A 20,562-nucleotide genomic window follows, 5' to 3' on the forward strand; every position below is an offset into this window, starting at 1 on the left:
ATAATAAATTATTAGGATATGAAGCTCTTGCAATGAAAGGACGACTTCCAATCAAGTCCAGTATTTAACAATTTGCTTCAAACACTGAAATGCTACTGAAATCAGGGAGAGTATTGAAATTACATGGATAAGAAACTTTGTCCAACACTCCTAAGGGGCGCACCATTAGATTTCCAGGGGGGGCATGGGAGTTTTTTGAAAAAAAAAAACTTTGCCCACTAGCGAGAGAAAAAAAAAACTTTGCCCACTAGTGAGATGAAAAAAAAAATTTTGCCTCACTGATCAGTAAAAAAAAAATTTTCTCCCACCCTAATTTGTATAAAAATGTACATTAAAACTGAAAAAAAATAACTTCGCCGCCACAGGCGGCAAAAAAAAAAATTTGGTGCTCTTGGAGGAAAAAAAAAAAAATTTCCGCCGCCTTTGGCGGCAAAAAAAAATTCTGCCTCACCCAAACTCCCATGCCCCCCCTGAGAATCTAATGGTGCGTCCCTAAACAAGTTTCACCATAAAATACCACCTAAAAAGCAACAAAACAAAAAAAATACATCAAAATTAAGTCAAACATTTTTGGCCAAAATGTTCCTTTTTGGACTCCATTTAACGTATCACATGAGTTACTTGTGTATTCCCAAGTTTTCACTTGTTTTTTTTGGTTCACCCATGTGTATTTCTATGTACATTATATAGTTTATGTCTCAGTTTATTTCTCTAGCACATTAACCAAATCTATTTGAAACTCACTCTCCCTCTGTGGAAGTTTCAGGTTGAATCTTTCTCAGAAGGTATATAAATTTCAAGTGGAACTGCCTAATGTGTTCATTACATTCTAAATTCATACACCCCTTTCTAGCACATTGAAACCAAATCTATTTGAAACACACCCTCCCTCTGTGGAAGATTCTTTCCAAGAAGAAGTGTATGAATTTCAAATGGAGCTGCCTAATGTGTTCATTCCATTCTAAATTCATACTCCCCTGTGGAAGACATTTCTCACATCTTTCACAGGGTTTTAGCCCATTACATTACAACATGAGTGCAATTATAAAAACTGATGCATCACACACAAATTAACAACCAACACCCCCTCTAACACTCCTTGATTAATGTATTGATGGTGGCCATCTTTAACTACAATAGTTCATTAACATAAATGAAAGATATCACATAAGAGCTAAAGGTGAGGTGTCATCTCATTAAGCTAATGACATGATCATTTCATTGCAATGTATTCATGAAAAACAACAAACATGTATCTTCCATCTCATTAAACATCAGAACCAAAAGTGTAATTACCGTAACAACTCGAGTATAAGCCCACCCCCCTAGACGGCAGATTTCACTTCAAAAATGGGGGTGGGCTTATAACCGGGGAGGGGCTAGTACTTGAATTTAGAAATAAGAAAAATCATCCCCATTTGTATATGCCCAATGTACCAGTAATTTCTATCATCTATATATATATGTCAATTTCTTAAAATTCTAAGTGTGGAATGTTAATTATCAACTGATATTTTTTTATATTTGTTCTTAAATGTGAGAGAAAAGCATTGATTTGATTTAAGAACTTGGCCAAAATTTAGTACTGAGCTTATAGCCGAGTGCACCCTTGTTCCCAGAATGTTTTTGAAAAATAGGGGGTGGGCTTATACCTGAAGGTGGGCTTATACCCGGGTGGTTACGGTAAACTTAATAATTATCAAGATCAACTTACGGTTCATCGCTAGATGCAAAATGTAGATCCACTTGCAGTAATATATTACACTCCTGTAAGGATTCCTCAATCTGGAAGAAAAAATTGAAAATTACATAATTATATTTCACAAAGCTATCCATGAATCTTTACTTGGATGATATGAACATGCAACTTTATATTTGAAAAGCGCTTTTCAACTAGTCTCAAAGTGCCATTGTTTATGATGGATACAGGGGTTGAGTTTTATCACACTTCAGGAAATATTAAGGCGGGCTGTCAGGCGTGCTATTAAATTGCACTCAGTAAGAAGTTTATGAAATGAGGTGTGCTATAACTCGCACTAGGAAAGGTGATTTAAGGTGCACGATGGTGTGCAATCGCACACTCTAAAACTCAATCTTCGGTGGATATCACAATCAGTTCACTTCCTTCACAAATTTGTAGCCAGTCAGACAGGGCCAACAGCACACTTTCATGTCTGTACTTAGATTATCAATATCCAAGCAGCACCAGGACAGCTGCAAGGGACAGTCAGGGGTTAGCATCCTTCTGTCCCCTCCTAAAGACAGAGTACTCACATGGTTCATTTACCTATTTCCAAATGCACCGTGGGGATAATGGACATGTGATTTTAATCTACAGATAGCGCCAATTAAATTCAGATTATTTTTTCCCCAAGTCAATACCCAGCAAATCTCCACCACCAAGGAATGAACATGGGACCTCATGAACAAATGAGCTCATTTGCATTTTTTTTCAAATTGTTTATTTTCAAAAACAATTTCAGTTCTTTCAAACTTTTTGGGGTCAAAATTACATATTCATTATTATGTAATTTGCATTTTTGGGGGGGGCAAATTTTTACAAAAATATTTTTTTTCAAATGTTTTACAGCAAAGTGTGTTGAAGTAGAGACATTGTGGTTAACACTTTGTGTCAAGAACTGCGCAAGCCAAGAACAGCAAAAACCCTAACCCTAGAAAACTCAACACTGGGAATGGCTAATAACACTTACAGATCAAGTTGCAATGAATATTTCATAAAACACATGTAAGCATGAGCCACTACTGTTAAATTTAAAATTCAGCTTGTTGTACCACAAATCTGTGATTGTCCCAAAAGTACATGTATTACTTTCAGAGAATGTTGATTTACAAGAAAGTAGTTTAGCCAGATTTGAGAGACAACACTGGTCTCGCCAGTATGTCTGACCGCAAACTGACGTTATAGTCCCTTGGCACTGAATCACCCATGTATTGTTTAAATAATAAATTGCAAGCAAAGCTATAAGCAGACTATCTTACATGTTTTCCAACATTTTTAAAGCCATCTGAAGGAGATTTATAATTATTACCGTATATTTGTCACATTAACCGTCCTTGCCCCTATAAGCGCCCACCCATCGACTTTAACACACATGATCCTCCATCATTATGTGCAGGATCCAACTACACATAATCCTCCCTCATTATATGTATAGGGTCCAACTAACCATATATATATGTACATACATGTGCACATAAAATTCATATTGAGATTTTTTTTAGCCATCACTTTTAAGCTATTCTAACAAATTTAGAGATTTTATTAAGAACATAATAGTGCCCATGTTCTTTATTGGAATACAAAAGCCTATTTTTAGCTTCATCATTCAGAACAAATTTGAGTCTGTGATGCACAGTGACATCGCCCCGATATCTTCATAGTAGAAATCGCCATGGTAGGTTGAATCCACAGCCACACATGGCTATTTTATTCGGACCTTATGAGATGCATATTATTAGCGAAGTGACCTGACTAAGGCTATGACAATCATGGGGTAATTGATTTCTCGCTGTGTGAGCAAGCTTGTATACGACATTGTTAATATACTGTCTCCACTTGAGTGAGTGCCGCTGCGCGCTGTAGTCCATAGGCCTACAGGACCAACGCAATATAAAATTGAGAGTTTTGGTCAAATTTTGAGTTCAAAGCGCACGGCCAATTTTCAAAGCGCACGCTAACGACTATAATATCTGTTCAACACATATTTTCAAGTGTATGAGACCACATCTGGTTTCTTGAGAAAAATTCATTTACGGGAGATATTCATCATTTTCTAACTCAGTATCCGAAGATTTTCGTCTGATATCAAAATCGTTCATAGCAATTCACGTGTATCGATCCCGTGTATTCATTTTAATGTCTCTGCTGCACCAAATAATTATTAGCCAGGCGATGTCGGTGTGCGATGTAACATAATGACCATAGCAAGTTAGATTTTCTGATTACATAAATCATTCATTCACATATTGCACAAAGCAGCCAATCTCATTAACTTTTGGGAATCAAATCATTATAAGAAGGACCAGAGTGATCTTTTTTTAAATGCTTAGGGATGTAATTTGACATTTAGTCATTGTTGGAGGTGTCTGTCCATATGGGCATTCACATCAACATACACAACTAATGATGCTACTGCTACAAATCTTCACTGCACTGTCCTTTTCTTCCTTTTTGCTGATTTATCATCAATACTCCTACAAATGTAAAATATTTTGAAACTATCACAAGGATCACTGATTTAAAAAATCACAGTGACAACAGTGGCAGCACTAGGAGTTTTTTTTTTAGGGGTGCAAGTGAATTTTGGGGGTGGGGCAAAATTTTGTGAAAAATTGCTGCAAAAAAGTGAAAATGTTTGTAATTTGGGATTCTTACTGGGGGCATTCTGACAACGGGGCATTCCCCCATACCCCCTCCTGTGGTGGCGCCACTGGCTTCACACACAAAAATCTAATTAAATCATGAAATCTTACAATAAATTTCTTTGATCTTTTTTAAAACACCCAATGTGATCTTCCTCAAAAATATTACTACCGAACACACTGTAGAGATCCCTTGCATATAATATGTGTACATTGGCTTTCATCTTCTATTGTCGCCTTAATGCATTTACAGTTAAGTGCTGCCACCCTACTGTGTGATCAAAATCTGTGAAGCTGCCGCTACACTTATGAATCATGGAACATGATAACATAGTTACAGCTCAAAATATCCTCACCTCCTTGTGGGTCTCATGGGTGTTGCATACATGTATTGATGGAGCATGGGTGTTACCCGGCTATATGGATACATCTGAAGAGTTGATTTTATGTAAAATGCCATATATCCAAAGGCTGCTATGTGTGTATTATTTCTATTTATTGTCATTATTTGCATATATGTGACACGATCAAGGGAAATGAGTCGGATGTCGCTAACATTGATTTTGAGATATTGGCAAAGAAAATGTTAAAATTCTTTTGTTTTCTATTGTTTTCAGCAATTGATAAAGTGATGTAACTTCGCAAAGAAAAGTCGTATCGACTTGGGGTTTTTAGTTTCTGAAAGCTCTAAATGTCTTCTTTAGAAACATAATGTAAAACTCATTTTCAACCAAGGTCGACATGTGACTCATTCCCTTGATCAATGATCATGTCACATATATATATATATATATATATATATATATAGATACCTTATAATTTGGAGCAGAACTAAATATTGCAGTAAATGTGGTAATACTAATAGACTATTCTGGTTGAAATCCATCTATGAAAGACATGACCTTAATCTGTCATACAGGGAGTGTGAATTTCAAATAGGGTTACCTGAATGAGTGACTCTATCTGAAATCTACACCCCCTGTGTGTGGGAGATTAAGGGCATATGTGTACAGCCATATCAAAAGGATGCACTTGTCGGCTGCTACATGTGTCTCATTTCACATAATAACTAGGAATAAATACCAGACTCATCTCCGAGTGGAGGTCACTTCAAATTATCCCAAGTCACGTGGTTTAGGAATACAGATAATATTTCTTATACAATTTGACTTGGGATGATTTGAAGTGACCTACACTGATATGAGTCTGGTATTTATTCCTAGCTATTATGTGAAATGAGACACATGTAGCCGACAAGTGCATCGCTTTGATATGGATGTACACATATGTCTTCTATAGGGGTTGTATGGATATCAACTGGAATGACCCAATCAAAAGCTGGGGCTGATGTCCATTCAAAAACAAATGACAAAAGTAACACACGGCAGCATATGTGGTGTAAATCAAGTTGAAATTCAGTATGGAAGTGATCAGGAACAGTATTATAGTATGTAGTTGTATCTGATAGCCTTGGGTAACTAACTGGTACCCTCTATACCTGAGCTATATATTTGCTTCTAAAGTAAATATGCGAAGGTGAAAAGCCAACTACATGTATCTTACATGGCTTGTACATTTTTCATTCAACTCCCTTAGTGTTTAGGCTATCCTTGCCAGAATTCAAATTCAAAAACTATATTAGACTAAATTGAAAATGGAAATGTTCAAATCAATGCTCTATGTCGATATTGACGGTAATTGACCCCCAAATTCTATACGATTTATTTGTAATTATTGATGATACTAAGTTGACTTTGGAATCAATAAACCATATCAATATTCACATACAAAATCCAATTATAAACAGGCTTATATAGTTAATGAATTTCTAAAATTCTTTAAAGGAAGTCTCAGGCAATCACAACATTATTCCTTATATGTTAGGAAAATAATTATCAAGCACGAATCACATGGTTTTATTCAAAACAAACTCATAATGACCATAAAAACGAATAAAAACATCCGTTTCTAAACACGCGATATTCAAAATTCCCGGGCGCCGAGTGCAATGACGTCCCAGTAATACAATGAAGGCTGACGACAATTGAACACAAATAACCATTACGTCATTGCACTTAGACAATTTCGGTAGCGGAATTTTGAATATCGCGTGTTGAGAGCCGACTGTTTTTATTCGTTTTTATGGTCAATATGAGTTTGTTTTAAATAAAACAATGTGATTCGTGTTAGATAATTATTTTTCTAACATATAAAGCATAATGTTATGATTGCCGGAGACCCCCTTTAAAATATTTTTTTCTTTTTTTCAGTTTACCATTTCAACATGTAGGTCTTCTTTGAAATTCTGAGTAGTTTTATAAATTTCTTCATAGAATTAATTCTTTTTAATTATTTATATTTTTCAGCATTGTTAGTTTTCCTTGAGTACTACAATACACCAATACTTTACTATCTGACTCCATCCATATTTGTTTTCCCATATAAAATTATGTAAGTACTTCAAAATAGCCAAATACAGTCTGTACCAAATGTACACACATATTCGAGTCTTGGTCCTGTTGAGCATACAACACTCAACATTTTTCACAGACATAGCAAAACATGTATTACACATATACCAAGGAGGTATTGAACTTCAGTAATCACATCAGCTGTATGGGACCAGGCAGTAATCAATGACATTGACATCATTCTCAAGTAACTTATTTACGTGCACATGTTTACACACGCTGTCTGCACAAATCTATATACATTTTGCTGCAAAATTTTTCCAAATTGCAGGAAAGAATTTGTTGAGCCATTTTCAAAGTCAATTCAATATGTGACGTGCCATGACTCTGATCATTCAGGTACATTTGTAATCAACTCGACGACTGGTGGGTTGGGATACTTTATAAATGTCAGTATGTTATAAATAGTTGTTTGACACTACAATCTCTTCACAATAACTTTTAAAGATACTATACTGTACATAAATCAATCAATCAATCAATCGATCAATCAATCAATCTACTTACCCGTGTGCTGTCTAATAAAACATAGACTTTGAATAGAAATGCATCTTGCAGGTCAATTTCTTCCCTCTTGTACAAGATTTGGAATGTTCTACTAAATCCTACATCGTTGGTAATACAAGATGGTGCTACTGCTGCATCCCCTGTCAAAAAAATCACACAGACAATGTAAATAAAATATAGGGATTAATAGAGTCATTTAATTTTGACACTAAAAATGCAAGACCAACTAGAATATGTAAGTTGTGATTAAAAAACCTAAAATTGCTAATTAATTTGACTTAAAACTGTTTTCTTCATTGTTCATATGTGACCTGCCACCACAAAATGAGAGTAAAGTCGCTGGTAGTTTCATAATGCCCTCTGTATTGGTGGTTCCTTCGTGAATGGCCTATTGTGCAGACATGCAGACATACTTAGGCTTGAACAGGTGCCCGACAAGCAAAGCCATCAACTCAGTCAGCCTGGACTTGCGACTTAATCCTTGTGGCAGGTCACATTATATTCTCTTAAAAGTAAAATAAAGCACCTCGTATAGTCACCATTATGTGATAATAACAGAAGTCTGCGTCTGCTGTCATATGTCCTGTTCATCAATCCAGAAATGATTTGTTTTATATGATTTGTCATGATGATTGAAATTTCCGAATGCAGCATGCCACTCTATTGTTAATTTTGCACCTTCAAGCATACAAACCGTCTCAAAGGTTAGATCTTAGTTATTGGGAACTTTCTTTTTTAAAGCCAGATAACATACTTACTAGCTAATTCTGAACTTGATAGTTTATGAAACTAAATTTTTTACCTGGTGGGTGTGGTAGAGCTATATCATACTTCAGCGTTGTCTTTGCGCCTGGTTTGATATATGTGCGTAAGTGATAATACCTGAAAGCAATCAAACAAACAAAACAAATAATTCATACATCATCACACATTTTGAAAATGAAAGATTTATGCAAATGAGATCCATGAAAAATACATTTCTCCAAATCACTCCTAAATGTTACCTTTTTCTGCATCAAGTGACTAGTGCTACCCTAGCTGAGTTGATATATTGTTACTAGCACTGCACAATAAATGGTACTGTTGATGTACAACCAGTGGCGTAACTAGGGTTGGTAGCGCCCGGGGCAAGAAACAAAATTGGTGCCCCTACCCCCACCCGAGAATATCTTAGACGCATGGGTTTGGCATTTTTTTAAGTGAGGCCGATTTGGCGCCCCCCTAGTGGTAGCGCCCGGGGTACGCTGCCCCCCTAGTTATGCCACTGTGTACAACATGCACAAATCACTATGCAGTAAAAGGGACAACTTGAGATTTGATCATTTGATCACCTTTTTATTACTGTTTGACACATTATAATGCCTCAGTCAGGCAAATACCTTACAATACCTCAAAGAATCACCATTACCTAAAATTCTGTAGAAAAAAATATACTTGTTCATTTAAAATCATAAAGCTTCTTGATAAGGACCGTTGATATATCGATAATGCAATAGATCGACTATCCAATAATATCAATATCGCCGATATCACTTTCTGAAGAAAAATAGTTATATCCAAGGTGCCGATAATGAAAAAGAAGTATCAAAACATCGGTGTATGTATGTACGTGTGGTAGCTGCCGCTATTACACCAGAACAGACTCCATTTTGAAATGTCAAAACCTCTGAAATTAATTACTGTTGCTTTACTCTCCTGCACTTGAGAGTTTATATTGCATATCAATACTTTTTGAAGCTTTTAGTGACTTGAATTTTCACAAAAATTGGGCGGAAAATTGATATCCATTTTTATTGGTGGGCGATAAATCCTGACATCGAAGGTCTTCTCTGGCATAGAATATAAAGACATTTTCTTTTTCTTCAAAAATGTTCGTTTGCACAAAAATAATTTTCTGGCATTTATGAAGGCGCTTTCCTTCTCTCATTCCATCTGCGCATATGCCTACCGTATTTCGTCAAATAGTCGCCCAAGTTGCCCACATGGTCGATAATAGCGTCAATAATTGGCGAAAATCTGGATCAGAACCCCGGAAGTGAGCCAGAAGTCAGTGTTTCTAGTTCATAGTTTGTCATATTAGAGTGTGTTTTTACTTTACCTAATGATTTTAACAGGAATTATCGTTCTAAAATTGACCTTGAATAAACGCCCCCCCCTTGGGAAAATGTAAGCGTTTATGTGACGAAATACGAATTTTCGTGAATAAGCAAAGAAACGCTAAAGCAATACAAACATGTCTGATGATCAACATTATCCATAACAAAGATCCAGCAAAGAAGACAGATCATCACTCAGAACAGACAGATCCCAAATTTCACAACTATTCAAAACTATATGCAAGGTAAAAACACACCAGCATATGATATAGAGTAGATATTTTACCCAAAATTTGTGATTTATTGAACTGAATTCAAGACTGATAGGATATCATATACATGTACTTTAAAAAATGTATGGTAAAAGCATCCATCTATAGATTCATAATATTTTTTATCTCCCACTATGACTTGATTTTGGGATTTTATCGTACCAATACCCCACAATTTCACAAGCTATACAATTAAGGGCTGGGGTATGAACGTTTGGACAGTATTTATTTTGGGACATCAGAGCACATCAGACATATCGAATTGCATTCTGAATACGAAGAATGTCATTCTGATGTATCAAATAATTTTATTTTTGAAATTACGCAATTTAATACACATTTTATGGCAAATCATTAAAATTGATATTTTTGATATTTAACAGTACTTGAAGTAAACTTTATAAATCTGATGATTTATACTTAAAGTGTATGTAGGTGGGATGAAAAGCCGACGATCAATTGAAAATTTTGACCTTTAGTATTGAAGATATGGATTTTTTTCCCAAAACACCAAAAAAAATAGGTCTTTTGAGAAAAAATCCATATCTTCAATATGAAAGGTCAAAATTTTCAATTGACCGTCGGCTTTTCCTCCCTGCTACATACACTTTAAAATATATCATTAGATTTATATAATTTACTTCGAGGACTGTTATATATCAAAATTTGTCATAAAATTTGTATTATATTGTGATTTTCAAAAATGAAAATTATTTTATATCAGAAAGACATGCTTCGTATTCAGAATGCAATTCGATACGTCTGAGGTGCTCTCATGTCCCACAAAAATACTGTCGAAATGCAATAAACGCTCAATTTAGATCCCTTAAACCCCCATACAAATATTAGCAATGTGAAATTTCATTTCATTTCCACTCACCACTCGTTTTAGCTGCGATATGATTTGACAATGTTTGACGGACATTTCTTAGCACTGTGACATTTCAATTGTGGGGAAATCAAATGCATTTCTACTTCAGGCATAAAAAATCAATTCTATTTTTGAAATTGGGTTGATTTAATTCCCAATGCTCTTGATTCTGATCATCCTTCCAGACTTATTCAATCCATGCCTTTTCAAAATGGAACACGTAAAAAGATTTGTGTACCAGATATATAATATCAATAGACGTCATATGAAATGATAATTAGAAAAAATAACACAAGTATTTCAATTACAATAACTAACTTAAAGGTAATTGTCGCGAGACAGCAGGAAAGCACAACAACACAAAGAATAGACTCCGCATTGCCCCCACAATCATGAGGACCATTTAATACACATAAGCTTATTTATAATAATTTCACAATCTCATAGAAATTAAGACTATATATTGAGATGATAACAGATTTCATATCAATTAAACAAATTATATACATTGAGATAATTAATTGCAGCAAGCATTTGGAATTATTTATTATCTTCATATACATTTTAAATCAATAAATACACAAATTATTGGAAAAATGTGTACAAGCCAACCATACAGGCTGGACAAACAAAAGCTGACTTCTGAATCACATTTAACCAAATTTCATCTTAAAGGGGGGTAACCCTATTGGTTGTGGATATGGATTGTCTTTAAAATTACATAATAATATCAAATATCTCCCCCTTTATGCTGCTTTGTGAAAAAAGAGAGCATTTTCAGCGTAAATGTGAATAAATATCCAAATTTGCAGTCCCATACCGTGTATTCGTGAATTGCATTCTAGGTAGGCATGCAACAACAACAATTCCCGTTCAGTATGATTTAATGCTGACATGCTGCAATGCCCGGCCCGTATTGAGCGGAAAATATTTGGTTTTTTTGGTTTTTTCGTACCGTTTCAGAAAAAAGGAAACAAAATATATTTCCTCTTGCAATATGTACATTTCAAATGAATATAAAAAAGTTTGGGTTAAAAATGGAGAGGAAAAAACCTTCCGATACCGGGTTTTGAACCGGGTACCTCTAGGGTAAAAGAACGGCGCGCTAGCCAATTGAGCTATTTCACCAACTGAAATAATCAAGGAATTGTTTTAATTATATCCGGCGGACCGTCTCCTCAGCACTTAGCGTAGTCTCGAGCCAGACTGTATGTGGCTATCGGCGAGGATCGACGAGTGTCAGACCGACGCAAACTGGCTGTGTAGGAGACTACACTTAGCGTCGCGTAGTTAAACTTTTTCTCTTCCCATGATCCGAAGTAATTTTATTGTTTACAAACTGGTATACCTGTAAAACCGCTGTGATTCATGATTTCTCCGAAATACATCGACTTGGGCGTCAAATTTCAGGATAGTAATGAGAAAAATAGTATCTATTATGTGATACCAAAACCTCATCAACAACGAAAAAAATCGGGGGGATGATGCTGTCGATCGGGTTACGGACCTTTAAGCAAATCTTAAGCATATCTTAAACAGATACATCTTTGGATCAAACAGAGGATTGGATTGGAAAACAGCATTTTGAACCGCAATTAAATAATTAGAAATCTCCAAAAGAATAAACAATGCCAACACTAGCAAACAAACATTTTGTATTCAGCAAGATCTGGCATCAATGCTTAACCATTTACTGATATATAATATATTAAATCCACCGTTATTTACAACCAAGTAAATAAAGATACTCCAAATAAGCCACAAAGCATTTATAACCCTGGTATAAAAACGCAGTAGAAAGGGAGGAAAGCATGAAGGCAACCAATAGCCCACCATAAAACGCAGTAGAAAGTGGAGACAATCTACTGACAAGATTCTTCAAGTTTTGAAGAAACTCCACCACCCTCAATAAAAACGCAGTAGAAACTGGAGACAATCTACTGACGAGATTCTTCAGGTTTTGAAGAAACTCCATACAAAGCTTCCAATAGCCCAATAAACCCATTCAATACCATAAAACGCAGTAGAAAGTGGAGACAATCTACTGACGAGATTCTTCAGGTTTTGAAGAAACTCCATACAAAGCTTTCAATAACCCAATAAAACCATTCAATACCATAAAACGCAGTAGAAAGTGGAGACAATCTACTGACGAGATTCTTCAGGTTTTGAAGAAACTCCATTCAAAGCAATCAATAGCCCAATAAAACCAACCAATACCATCAAACGCGGTAGAAAGTGGAGACAATCTACTGGCGAGATTCTTCAGGATTTGAAGAAACTCCATACAAAGCATTCAATAGCCCAATAAAACCAATCAATACCATAAAAGCGCGGTAGAAAGTGGAGACAATCTACTGACGAGATTCTTCAGGTTTTGAAGAAACTCCACCACCCTCTATAAAAACGCAGTAGAAAGTGGAGACAATCTACTGACGAGATTCTTCAGGTTTCAAGAAACTCCACCACCCTCTATAAAAACGCAGTAGAAAGTGGAGACAATCTACTGACGAGATTCTTCAGGTTTTGAAGAAACTCCACCACCCTCTATAAAAAGCGCGGTAGAAAGTGGAGACAATCTACTGACGAGATTCTTCAGGTTTTGAAGAAACTCCATACAAAGCATTCAATAGCCCAATAAAACCAATCAATACCATAAAACGCAGTAGAAAGTGGAGACAATCTACTGACGAGATTCTTCAGGTTTCAAGAAACTCCACCACCCTCTATAAAAACGCAGTAGAAAGTGGAGACAATCTACTGACGAGATTCTTCAGGTTTTGAAGAAACTCCACCACCCTCTATAAAAAACGCAGTAGAAAGTGGAGACAATCTACTGACGAGATTCTTCAGGTTTTGAAGAAACTCCGTACAAAGCATTCATTCCCCTTCTATAAAACGCAGTAGAAAGTGGAGACAATCTACTGATGATATTCTTCAAGACTTGAAGAAATTCCATACAAAGCCTCATTTTTAAGCATAAGCAGCATAATTGGACATACCATTTTATTGGAGTATCTTTAACCATATTTAGTTAACTGATTCACCCTTCCAGCTTTTGGGACGGTGGGTGGGATTTTTGGTCCATCAAGATCGAAGGAACAATTGCAAGTGCATCACTAGAAGAACTATGGACATAACAAAGGAATGAAAAACAAGACGGGAGACCTGAATGGCTGCACACCACTAAAGTGACAGCTGACTGGACAGAAAAACTGAGCTTGTTGCTATAACAACATAACAACAACCCCTAAATTAAAACTGAATTGACCAGGAGACCAAAAACTTTAAGTGTACTTGAGAATGCTCAAGTGGGAATAAGAGGATAAGCCTCTACACCTAGATGCACATGACAGCCTAATGTCCCCTGCTGCTGAGACAATCTAGTTTTTAAAAGATTTGCAACTTTAAAAAACGGAATTATTTTATTTTCTATCTAAACATTGAGGTCTACTATTAAAACAATAATTCTGTTTCCAAGTATTGAGTTATAATGCTATGGAGAGGTTTTTATATGAGAAGCAAAAACGTGTATAAAAATTATCCTTCTTTAGTTTGATATAATATGCCTATGTGACGTGATCAAGCATATATATATAAATATCAAATTTTCAGTTTCTTATACGATAGTAACAAGCATTTACAAAACTGCATTTTGCAGAAAACCCCATTGAAATTAAACAACCAATTCCTAAGATATGAGCAATTAAGGAGTTTCCAAAACAATAGGAAATAATTTGGCTATATATCTCAAAATCAATATTTCCGAGTTCCGACTGATTTTGCTTGATCGCATCACATATGGTCATCATTTGGGTGATTTAACGATTCATCTAGTATAGGATTTGTATATGTACGAGTATGTACACAATAAATCAACTTGATCCTTTACATGGGCATGTTGGAGACACAGTTACTATTCACTCCCTCACTCAATCAATATTTCCCTCTTAATTAATTATCCATTAACAAATGACTGTATATTTGTTATACCTCTTCAAATATGATTTATTTTCTAATACAAACTGCACACCCACGAACGTGACGAAATACAATATAAATTATGATATACTGTATATATGAATTTCTAACATTCATAAAAAAATGTAATCAACTTGATCAAACTATCAATCAACAAGTCAGATTTTTGCAGTTCTAAATAAGTAACAGACTTACTATAGTCATCTAAAAGGTTTTACACTACAGTTATTTAAAAAAAATCACCTCAAATCAGCATTATTGTAAAACATATATTAATAAAATTTTAGATTAATAGGTAGATTTGGTTCAGTTGTGTAACCCTACTAATAGCATCTAAGTTATAATTTGATCATGTTGGATCTCGGTTGAATAAATTCAGCGGGTTTGTTGATTAAAAAAACGAAATGATATTTTTGCTTGACAAAAACACATGAATTTTTACTCACTGCAATATTTCATCCTTCATGACTGATATGGTCATCCGATCCACTTTTCCAGCAAACTGGTTTCTGATGTTTCTTAGTCTCTTTTCCAGTCTTTGAAAGTGGATTGTATGTGGCTTATGGAAGGTTAAGGAGAAGGAGAGCAAGACCTTAAACAGAGAGGAGGGCACATATTTCCTAAGCCATGTATACAATCCACTTTTAAAGACTGGAAAAGAGAATAAGCAAAACCAGTTTAACAGAAAAGTGGATCAGATGACCATATCAGTACTCCGATGTGAAGGACGAAATATTGGTTTTGTCAAGCAAAAATGTCATTTTGTTTTAGTTAGATCTCAGTTTGTCTTTTATTTAGGTTGCAATCACATTTGCCATGTGCCCTCTTTATTGTTGGCACACTACATGTTTCAAACCTACGAAGAGCTAAATATTTATGAAATTTCTGGCATGGGTGATCACATTCAATATTAATATTGTCTGCATATGCCTGGTACCTTTCTCCCCAGGTATTAATTCAAATGAAAATCATACTGCAAATTTATTTGATTCTCAACCAAATAAAATTCACAATATTGAATGGCTGTATCCTTGACATTTCTATCTATTGATTACTCCTTGATTTAACACCTCAATTGCAGGCTATTCCATTTTAAAAATCAATGTACACCCCTATGGAAGACATGACCTTTCAAAATCAGGGGGTGCCAATTTCAAATGGAGTCACCCATTCAGGCAAAGTATATTCTTGATTCAGGCAAACCCATTTGAAATTCACACTCCCTGTGAAGTCCCTGTGTGAAAGATGAAGGTCATGTCTCCATAGGGGGTGTATGGATTTCATTTGGAATAGCCCAATCTCACCAGGTGACGGTTATGTTGTTACTTATTTCACATATTGTTGTCAAACAAGGATATCACATTTGAAATCGTACAATCTTACATGGCATATGTCCTTTACCCCTCCCCCAAATAAGGTAAACTCGGCTGTTAGCAAACCTCTTGCACCTCAGGGAACCATGGATATCGTTAGGTTTAGTATCCATGTATGGTTGCGAATAAAATATGTGATGCGATAAAGGAAAATCAGTCGGAACTCGGAAATATTGATTTTGAGATATAGCCAAACAAAGGAAATATTTCCTTTTGTTTCCTGTTGTTTTGGAAACTCTTAAATTGCTGATATCTTTGGAACTGCTTGTTCAATTTCAATGGGGTTTTCTGCAAAATGTAGCTTTGTACATGCTTTTTATTATCCTATAAGCAGCCCTCGAATTAACCCAAAGCATAATGCTGTGGGTGCCCATTCCCACTGCCGTAATGCCTCAAAATATGTCCTTTACCACTCCACTGGTTGCCAGAGTCAAGATTCATCAACTCAAATTTCTCGGCCATATACTGAGTCTTGAAGATGGCGAGCCTGTGAAAGAATATGCACTTTATATTCCACCACATGGGAAGAGGAATCCGGGACGGCCGCACACACTGTACTTACAGTATGTCCAGCACCTCCTGGGAGATACTGAAGGATGCTGCAGCCAAACAAAATTGTTTCGCTTGCCCAAGATCGCATTAGTTGGAGAAAGCTTGTAGTCGCCTGCTCCGCAGCCGACTGATGATGATGATGACCGACGGCAGTCACTTGCCATGCCCTCTAATGAAGTTGCCGTCGGTGCCCCAGCCCTGCCCCTTCATTATAAGATCATCTATCAGACTGTTTGTGTGTGTTTTCGTCACTTTTGAGAAATTGCCTTGGTGTCCTTTTCAAATTTTCAACAGTTGCCAAACTTGCCATGATGCCTTGCCTTTTCAGTGAAAATCCAAGGCAATTATCAACTTGCACTAAAAACGTTGCCGTGCCCCTTCAGATCCTTAATTCGAGGGCTGCTTAGTATAAGAAACTGAAAATTTTATATTTTCGAGTTCCGACTGATTTTGCTTGATCGCATCACATAAACATATATACACATTACACACACACACATACATGTACACCCCTACACCCCGACATTATACACCAACAATGCCAACAATATGATACATTGGTGAAACAATTATGCACATTGATTCAGATGACATGCAAATTGATTTGCAGATATTGCCATAACAAGTATTCATCTCTTTTGTTTTCTATTGCTCAAACTAACTCTTTTGTTTTCTCATTCTGTTATTCAAACAACACTATTTTAAACTTCATATCTCAGAACCATTTATAATTCAATTGTGATGCCAGTTTTGGCACATAACAATGGAAGTCAAATTGAATGAGGTCCATGACAACTACCCTATATGGCTTCACATTATTACAAACCAAGGTAGAGCCATTACACAACATAATCAATTATTGTCAGCAGACATTGACATTTGATTGAAATTGCTTTGCTCTGTCACTGTTGGCTTAAAATCAAAATGTGCACACCATAATGAAAAATTTTGAAGTCAGCAATGGCTATGCATTGATAAAATACAGGCCCGGGAATACAGGCAAGTAAAAAAATTGTTTTCATTCACCATTTTGCAAATTAAAATGTGCGTATAAGTCTGTGGGTGTTGGGGTATGTAGCATGTGACATACATCAATCGTTTGCGCTGCACCAATAATGCACCAATAATGCACCGATGCTTTTGTTTTTTAATTTGCAATTTTAAGCTTCCAGTAACATTCGCAGTAGAAACAGTTCGAGTGACGATTTTGGGGGGTGACACCGGAAGTTAGCCTACTACAATGCATAGTTGTTCAACATGCTTCCTCATTTGATTTACTTTGTATCGGAGGGGGGTACTATTTACAAATGGCCATATGGGGACGTGCCGCAAACATGGGTAGCATTTTCGGCCTTTTGGTATATCAATGACCCCTTTCTCTTGGCCAATTTTGGTATATGGATGAGTCCTTTTTTTTTCAAAATGTTCTCAATTTTTTCCGGAAAGTTCCCAATTTTGTCTCAATCTAGCCAAATTTTTTGAAATTTCCCAAAAATATAAAAATAATTACAAATATAAAGATTAAAATTTGTTTGTAGTCTAGTATGTTTCAATACAAATCAGTCGCTGATAATCCAGTTCAATCCCACTTGCACCAAATTTTCTTAGCTCCCTCACTTTTTCAAGAATCAACCAGCCCAATAGTCTCTTTATCATGTTTATTGTATGTGAACAAATTCTCAGGATCGACTCTTGTTCTACTGATATCTCTCATTTCTGAATCAACAAACCTCTTTTAAATTAAAACTACATGCACACTGCACCAAATATCTTTTTCAAAGCTACAATCTAACACTAATATACATTACAACAAATCCAGATGTAATTAGTATCAGTGCTATTGTATTTCCATGTTAATTAAATTCTAATTTGATAGAAGAACCCTAAGCCTCATTACAATTACAAGGTCCAATTCAACGTAGACAAGTATAAACAAGAGACTCAGGTGCACGTTTCGCAAAGCTCCACTTATATAAAGGCTTATATTTACTGTAACAACTGACTACAATGTACATTGTATTACAAAATCCTGCGTAAGGCAGTCCAAGATTTAGATAAGACCTTCTTGTAATGGTTTTTTTTAAATATCCTCTTGCACGACCACTGTTCTTCCTACACTTATCAAGTAATTACACAGAGTCAAAATATTGCACCTTAAATACGTAAAGCGGAATCAAAACTCGTGACTATGGATGGTAAATTATTGATGTTTGCGTTAGTAAGCAATGTCTTAAATAACCATCAGAGGAAATCACTACCATGTCTACATTGTATACCCACACACAGGTGTTGCAATTGACATTTTCAAATGCTGCATTGAGAATACCTTTGTTACAATAGCATGGTGATGAGAAATAGGGGAAAATGGCAAATGTCAGGGATTATAGGGGATCAAGTTTGGAGGGGATATTTGTTTGATGGAAACTATTAAAACAACCTTTTCAAATACATGTACTTCATCGAAAAGTAAGAAACAGCACATTGTGCAATTTGAGTTCAGTAATTCATGTAGTGTTTAGTGTTGCTTTACAGGTTTTGGGTGGTTTTTTTTTTGGGGGGTAACCCAGGGGTAGCACCAGGTTTTCAAACAAGGGGTCAAAAAATTCAAATTTTGTGAAACTATGGATTCAAATGGCCCTTTAGTGGCATAGCCAGGTTAATAATATTTATTTCAAATTGCCATAAATTACAAACATGAAAAAACATTAAAAGCAATTTACCGTGGGGGCACAACTTGTACAATCATGTAAATGTACCGTTGGAAATATTTTTGCCAATGGAAGTTGTGAATTGTTGACCTTAATTATGACAAGTTGTGGTTCAAAATTATGGAGTAGGTAGGGGCGTGGTCAATTTGAAGTTCCCAGAACCCTTTGGCTAACTTTGCCTCAATATACACTAGATTTAGCTTCAAATATGAGCTCCAACTTCCAAGCACATATTTCTTTTCAAGAAATTTTCACCATATAAAGGGCCCTGAATAAAGCTCCATTTTTAGTTCCGGAGACTCCCATTTTATGTCCCCAAATACCAGTCTGGAGCCTGCATCTTTGTAATCTGGGTGGCACTTACTAACAAAAATTTTATTTAAGTACCCCCCTGCTAGGATGCATCCCTTGTACATTGACAAAATATGAGAAAAATATACAGTTCACTGGTCCAATAGCCCAGCAAACTCCCTGTCCCACCCCCACAAATTGTAAATGGGCTCCAAATAAGACCCACATTCTGCTTGTAAACATAATCTCAGTCATGTTTAAAAACTGATTTGAATTTAAAAATCCACTTCAAACATTCCAATATTTGGTCTAATACCTAAAACTAACATAACTTGCTGTTGCAGCCACATGCATGATTTGAAGTGGTTTGTATTGGAAAGTATGAGGAATAAAATTTGCACTCATTTAAACTGAAATATTTATATATATATATGTTTAATTTGCACCTTTTAGGTTTGTCTTTGAAAAAGTGAATCTTTTAGAACAAAACTGGTTGTTTCTCTGTTTTAAATCGTAAAGATATGATAAAAATCATAAAATTATTACATAGATTGTTAAATTTTTGACAATCTATGAAAATATCCCTGTTCAGACAAAATGCTATTTCTGCAAAAACCATTTTTTGTACATTACATATTCACAATACATCCCTGTGTAATACTTATGCTGGTAGCTTGAAATAATTATGCAAAACATACACATACAGCATCAAATGTTGCACTTGTCCACTGATTGATGTGTCTCATGTTCCTAACACCATGTTATTCAGGTGGGCCCAGAAATAGAATTCAAAGCAACCGGATAATTCTGTAGACACGTGTTATTACCTGAAGCATGTCATACAACACCTCCCTTGAAAATCAATGTTGTCTACCGTGAAAATCCTCCAGTGGGGTTTTAAATGGCTAGCTGTATATGAAGACTGATATGTTTGGGCAGTGTCAAACAAAAAATAAATACATGTAGCTCTAGTGTGGACTTATTTATCAGGCCTTGTCGTCTAGATTTGAAAGGCGAGTGGTCAATCACTCGCTAGCATGATGCTAGGCGAGTGGTT

At 35.7% G+C, this 20,562-nt stretch overlaps 1 protein-coding gene across 1 annotated transcript in view; it reads right to left on the reverse strand.

The window, feature by feature from the left end:
- The window catches only part of LOC140166725 (protein FAM135A-like), a 60,614-nt gene that overhangs the window by 20,430 nt on the left and 19,622 nt on the right, over positions 1-20,562 (reverse strand). Inside the window, exons 3-5 of the mRNA XM_072190224.1 lie at positions 8,164-8,243; positions 7,362-7,501; positions 1,715-1,785 (exon numbers count right to left, since the gene is read on the reverse strand). Coding sequence (XP_072046325.1) covers positions 1,715-1,785; positions 7,362-7,501; positions 8,164-8,243 — 291 coding nt within the window. The remainder of the gene's footprint in view (positions 1-1,714; positions 1,786-7,361; positions 7,502-8,163; positions 8,244-20,562) is intronic.

The sequence above is a fragment of the Amphiura filiformis genome, chromosome 12, assembly GCF_039555335.1.
Source record: "Amphiura filiformis chromosome 12, Afil_fr2py, whole genome shotgun sequence".
Taxonomy (NCBI): domain Eukaryota; kingdom Metazoa; phylum Echinodermata; class Ophiuroidea; order Amphilepidida; family Amphiuridae; genus Amphiura; species Amphiura filiformis.